Source organism: Budorcas taxicolor, chromosome 7 (genome assembly GCF_023091745.1).
Source record: "Budorcas taxicolor isolate Tak-1 chromosome 7, Takin1.1, whole genome shotgun sequence".
Classification (NCBI taxonomy): domain Eukaryota; kingdom Metazoa; phylum Chordata; class Mammalia; order Artiodactyla; family Bovidae; genus Budorcas; species Budorcas taxicolor.
In genome coordinates this window covers 40,213,631-40,220,382 of record NC_068916.1, presented here as the reverse complement: position 1 = coordinate 40,220,382, position 6,752 = coordinate 40,213,631, and the positions used below count along the sequence as shown (strand labels likewise).

The following is a 6,752-nucleotide window of genomic DNA, read 5'->3' as shown; positions in this document are numbered from 1 at the left end:
GAATAATGATTCCCTGGGGGCTCAGAATTTTTTCTTTGCTGGCTCTCTGGTTTTATTTTCTTATTGTTCTTGATGTTCTGTATTTGGGTCTTTGCTTTTGTTTTTAGTTCTTGGGAAAGATTAGTTCTGTGCTGCACATGACTGATAATTGATTCTCTATTGATGGCAGCAATAATTGAGAATCTGTTTTCATGCATTTGCTGATATATGCTAGATGGATGATAGGGGAAAATAATTTTATTGTATGTGTTTGCATTTGCTATTTAACTTAAGGCCAGGCCCTGTGAAGTTCCATGTTGACTTGTAGATTTATGTCCAGTAGAAAACACAGCTACAAAGGTTATGGTTTTATTGTCTTATAGGACTTTCACCATTTGTGTACCTTAGAAATCTTATTCTAATATTCTTTGATTTTTTTAAAGGAAATTTTCTGATAGTCCAGGCAAACTCAGTTGCTTTTAAAACTGGTTTTACTGTCTGATAGCTTCCCTGGTGGCTCACGTGGTAAAGCGTCTGCCTGCAATGTGGGAGACTGGGGTTCGATCCCTGGGTCGGGAAGATCCCCTGGAGAAGGAAATGGCAACCCGCTCTAGTACTCTTGCCTGGAAAGTTCCAAGGACGGGAAGCCTAGCAGTCCATGGGGTTGCAAAGAGTCAGATATGATTGAGCAACTTCACTTTCACTTTTCCCATTCACTAATGAGTTAAATAGAATTTAACGGAAGGGGATGACAGAGGTTGAGATGGTTGGATGGCATCACTGACTCAATGAAGGTGATTTTGGGTAAACTCTAGGAGTTGCTGATGGACAGGGAAGCCTGACATGCTGCAGTCCATGGGGTCGCAAAGAGTCCGACACGACTAAGTGACTCAACTGAACTGAACTGAAAGTAAAAATTTTTTAAAAAGTCAGTGTGCTACTTTATAATACAAGAGCTGCAGAAAGGGTTTTCAATTTTCTAGAAGAAAAGTAACATGATTGCAAGATTCTATATTTATTGTTCTGAGAGCTCTCCACCACACTGAAGATGTTTCATCAAGAACAACTGTTATCAGAGCTGCTGTAAGACATGCGTCTCACTGCAGATAGTGTCACAGTCAACTCCTCAAACAGGAGACTGAAATGATACTTCTGTTTTAGAAGGTTTTAGTGTAAAGAACTTTTCAATGTGCATAACACAGCCTTGATTCTTAAATTTAAGAAACGCCATGAAACTAATCTATCAGTTTTTCTCTGATACTGCCTGCCAGAATGTGCTGCGAAGAATCTTTTTTCCATTCTTACCACTTCTGAGTGAGAGAAGAGGAAAGGGTGGAAAGGTTCCAGTGTACTAATAGGCAATTCAGTTGATGCTCTGTGTTCCACTTCCTTTCTGCTTTCAGTCATAGGCGTTTGTCTTGGCAGCTGCAGCAGTTTGATGAGGAAAGGAAGCGGCAGCCCATCAATCACCTCTTCTTGAAGCCATACTTCTTGCATTTAAAGAAGAGATCTGCCTTAGAGCTCCCCAAACTGACAATCTTTGGGCAACCATCTCTATCTTTCTCTTGGGTGATGAACGCCAGTATCAAACGCAAGGCCTCTACCAATCACACAGCATCCCTGGTAAGAGCCACAGTTACACACATTGCATATGCACATCAGGGTGCAGGATGCATAGAGGACTCACAGATACTCACAGATCGCATGCTTGCCATCACAGTTTCCACACAGTCGCCCAGTGGTTTGAGGTGGGAAGAGTGGTACCTTCGAGTCAAGACCCTAAGGAAGTGAAGGGAACCCTGAACTCCTCAGGTCTCAATACCATCCCTACCCAGACTGGGGCACAGGAGGCTCTCACTGACAAGAGCAAGAATTGTGTTTTTGATTGTACAAAACCCCAAAACTTTGACAAGCTCATCCAGAAAAGGGATGCATGATTCAATCCTTCCCTTAACAGTTTTTATTAATCATCAAGTTTATCATCTATATATTTATTTATTATTTATTTTCTATTGGAAGATAATTGCTTTACAACGTTGTGTTAGTTTTTGCTGTACGACGATGTGAATCAGCTATAGTATACATATATCCTTTTCCTCTTGAAGCTCCCTCCCACCCACCCATCTTACCCCTTTAGGTCATCACAGAGCACTGAGCTGAGTTCCCTGTGCTATACAGCAGCTTCCCGCTAGCTATCTATTTTATACGTGGTAGTATATAGATGTCCACTGGAGAAGGAAATGGCAACCCACATAGCAGCTTCCCACTAGCTAGCTATTTTATACGTGGTCGTATAGAGATGTCCACTGGAGAAGGAAATGACAACCCACTCCAGTGTTCTTGCCTGGAGAATCCCAGGGACGGGGGAGCCTGGTGGGCTGCCATCTATGGGGTCGCACAGAGTCGAACATGACTGAAGCGACTTAGCAGCAGCATATATATGTCAATGCTACTCTTTCAATTCATCTCACCCTCTCCTTCCCCAACTGTGCCCACAAATCTGTTTGCTATGTCTGTGTCTCTATTTCTGTCCTGCAATAGGGTCATCAGTACTGTTTTTCTAAATTCCGTATATATGCATTAATATACAATATTTGTTTTTCTCTTTCTGACTTATTTTACCCTATATGAGACACTCTACATTTATCCATCTCCCTACAACTGCCTCAGTTTTACTCCGTTTTCTCGCTAACATTCTACTGTGCTTATGTATCACAACTTCTTTATCCATCCATCTGTTGATGAACATCTAGGTTGCTTCCATGTCGTAGCTATTGTAAATAATGCTGCAGTGAACATTGGTAGGGGGTAAATGTGTCTTTTTGAATTATGGTTTTTTCAGGGCATATGCCCAGTAGTGGAATTGCTGGGTTATATGGTAATTTCATTTTTATTTTTTAAGGAACCTCCATACAGTTTTCCATAGTGGTTGTATCAATTTACACTTTACTTAACAGTTTTTAAGATAATGAATAAAGAACATTTTAAAATATCTGATGACAGACCTGGTAAATGAACATATTAAAAAAGGGAGAATGTTTTATAGAAACTTTCTAGTCAATAACACCAAGAAGTATTGGAGGGTCAGGAGGCATTGTTCCAATCTGGAGCCCGGTGTCCTTGGTGAACTGACTCCACAATCCAGGGAGGGCTGCTCTGATCAATCAGTTGGGTTTGCAGGGAAACCAGTATATCCTCTTCACCTTGAAGAAAATGGGCCTGAAATGGAGGGAGGGGCCTAGGAAATGTAGAATAGAGAAATTTCCAGGAGAAAGAAAGTCTTGCACAGTCAGAATTCCCCTAGAATATCTCCTCTTATCATTTGAAAATAAGAGTTGATGGAGGTGTTTGGGGTGCCCATCCACAGGGTTGTAGAAATATTTTGAAGAAATGTACTAATTGGTTAAAATGGGAAGAAAATGGATCTGAAAAAAGGAACCCAGAAAAACCTGAGAGAGCTTCATCCTAAAACCCTGGCAGAATATTTAGGGGTTAAGAAAAAGCTTTCCAGAAACAAAAATAATAGCACAAGGAGGACTTTCATCCTCATCCATAAGGGGAGCACTGTGGGAGTGGGCTGGACTAGGAGATGGTGCCCATTACTGGGAGCCAGTGAGGAAGTGGAAGAAATGCCTCACTGGGCCAGGTCCACCTCCGGGCTCAGAGACTTTATTCTCTGCCACTCCTCACTGCCATCCATCATTCTCCCCTCTGATGTGACTAAGGAAAGTTACTTCTGTTTTCACAAATTTCCAGAGACCCCACACATGCTACATCATTCCCCTCAGTTTGCAAATTAAACTCCAACAGAAGGAAGCCTCTTGCAAAGTTCTCTTTTCATCTCAGCTGCTCCAACAAACAAACTCTCCCTGGGAGATGTGGAGAGGAAAAACTGGGGCATGAGGGCAAGGGACTTAACTAGTCTGAGCTCCAGTTTTCTTGCCTGCAAAAGGTGAATGATGTTCACCATGAAATGTTTATGGTGACATTAAACTGAGTCATCAAGTCAGCTCTCCCTGGTAGGTTCTAAGAATCATAATTACTATTAGTGTCATTACTCTCCATTCTCTGCAAGCCTGAAAACATAAAACAGAGCAAATGCTTTCCTGTGGCTTGGTCCAACTACTAGATCCCAGTTCTATCCTCTCTCTTCTGTCTGCATGCAACTAAGAGTATTTTTTCCCCAAGAAAAGATGGTTTTATTGCAAATGTGTACAAGAACTGGTCCAGAGCTTAGCTATTATGAATACAAATAATCCCAATGGTTCAAATAAAAGTGTGTGAAAATAAATTTGAAATAACAGATCAAATTCTCCCATTTATGTTTCAATCTTAATCCCCCAAATAGAAATAATATAGCTAATTTTCCTATTTTATTGATAGAAACTGAAATGATAAAATATGGCTGATTCAATGGAAATTTGCTGTATGACTCAGGAAACTCAAACTGGGGCTCTAACAACCTAGAGGGGCAGGAAAAGGGGTAGCGGGGTGGGAGGGAGCTTCAAGAGGGAGGGGGCATATATACACCTATGGCTAGTTCATGTTGATGTGTGGCAGAAATCACACCAATATTGTAAAGCATTCATCCTTCAATTAAAAACAAATTTAAAAAATATGACTGATTTCACTGGAAGCTTGCATATATATATAACATTTATGCATATCTTTATGTGAATATACCAATAAGCAAGTACTTACTTCTTTCATCATGAATCTAAAAGACTGCATTTTTATTCTTTCAGAAAGTCATTATAATGATTCTAGTACTAGGGTGAAGCATTCACATTCTCTAGAGAATTTTACTAACTTCTTTTTTTGTCACCTAGAAGTATTTCATCTAAGACAGTAGTGTGAGGGTATATCTGTGTTAGACATATAAATAAAAGATAAGTGATACCTTTATAAACATATAAGGAACAAAGCATTGTGTTTGTCACATAATAGGCTCTGACTCTGGAGAAGGCAATGGCAACCCACTCCAATACTCTTGCCTTGAAAATCCCATGGACAGAGGAGCCTGGTAGGCTGCAGTCCAGGGGGTCACGAAGAGTCAGACACGACTGAGTGACTTCACTTTCACTTTTCACTTTCATGCATTGGAGAAGGCAATGGCAACCCACTCCAGTGTTCTTGCCTGGAGAATCCCAGGGATGGGGGAGCCTGGTGGGCTGCCATCTATGGGGTTGCACAGAGTCGGACACTACTGAAACAATTTAGTAGCAGCAGTAGCAGCAGGCTCTGACTCTATGGCGGAGATTATCAGTGAGGAAGTTAGGGTCAGGGCATTCTCTGATAATATGAACAATTTCAATTTAAGAGACCAAAATCCCAGTGTCTTATTTCCACACTGCTCTTGAGTTTACAAAATCCTGCATTCCATTTTAAACAAAATGATCAGTCAAAAAACAATGGAAGGGGAAAGGCTTTTTTTTTTTCTTTTCCAATCAGAGTCAGATAATAGTTCCTTGGGATTTAAAAAGACCTCTTCAAGGCTTCAGGTTTCATGATTTTCTTATTAATAAAATGACTGAGCCTCACATAGAGTTTATTTATCCAACATCACAGAGTGACAATATCTGGCCTGAAGTTCAGGTTTGGTTGCCAATTCTGCAATGGTCCAGCCCTTTCTTCAGGGCTGCCATCACCTCCTGGTTTCTCAAGCTATAAATGAGGGGGTTGAGCATAGGAGTAAGGACTGTGTAGAAGATAGATACTACCTTGTCATGGCTTGGGGCCCGGTAGCTCCTAGGTCTCAGGTAGATGAACATGGCTGCCCCGTAGAAGAGGAATACAGCTGTCAGGTGGGAGGAACATGTGGCCAGAGCCTTTTTACCAGCTTGAGTAGAGTACATGTGGAGCACAGTTTTCAGGATGTGAGTGTAGGAGGCCATGATAATGGAGAAGGGAAGAAACAGCATGATGATGCAGCAAACAAAAGCAAAGTTCTCAAAAATAGATGTGTCTGCACAGGCCAGCTTCATTAAGGATAACATCTCACAAAAGAAGTGGTCCACCTCCCTCAAGCCGCAGAAAGGAAATGTCATTACTATCACCATCTGGATCAAACCATCTATTATCCCAAAGGCCCAGGAGCTCCCAACAATCTGGAGACAGACCCTCTGACTCATGAGGATAAGATAGTGAAGTGGATGGCTAATGGCCACATAGCGGTCATAAGCCATAAGTCCCAGCAAGAGCCCTTCAGATCCCACGAGAGAGACAAAAAGACCCATTTGTATGCCACAACCCACAAAGGAGATGGACTTCCTGCCAGACAAGAAGTTGACCGCCATCTTAGGCACATTGGTGCACACCAACATCAGGTCCATGAGGGAGAGCTGACTGAGGAAGAAGTACATGGGTGTATGAAGTCGAGAATCCACGAAGATGAGGCAGATGAGGAGGACATTCCCACAGAGGGCTGCTATGAAGACCATCATGACTGCTGAGAAAAGAACAAAGTCAGTGGGACTGTGGGAAAAGATGCCTAAGAGGACAAAGTCATCTGAAGATTGATTCAACCATATCTCCATGGCTCAGCTGATGTTCCTGGTCACCTGAGAACATGGACAAAAAATATTGGATTGACTGAAATTTATTTATTGACTTCTATATTCCACATCTTCAGGCAGCTGTTTTGTTTGTAACTGATGAATGTTTAACAACATAAGCTTTGGGACATTGAAGCAGGCAACCCTTCATATCCCCAACACAGCAACAGGAAACTTTCTAGTTTACAGAATTGGACTGCAGAGCTGTATTGGGATGTA

At 41.6% G+C, this 6,752-nt stretch overlaps 1 protein-coding gene across 1 annotated transcript; it reads right to left on the bottom strand.

Annotated features, from left to right (window-relative positions):
• Positions 1-5,570: 5,570 nt before the first annotated feature.
• LOC128050865 (olfactory receptor 2V2-like) lies at positions 5,571-6,515 on the bottom strand. Its single transcript, XM_052643289.1, has one exon. It carries the CDS (start codon positions 6,513-6,515, stop codon positions 5,571-5,573), a length of 945 nt encoding a protein of 314 aa, XP_052499249.1.
• Positions 6,516-6,752: the final 237 nt, after the last annotated feature.

Excerpts from the sequence above, each read along its gene's own strand:
- LOC128050865 (XM_052643289.1), bottom strand. The coding sequence starts at position 6,515 with ATGGAGATATGGTTGAATCAATCTTCAGATGACTTTGTCCTCTTAGGC.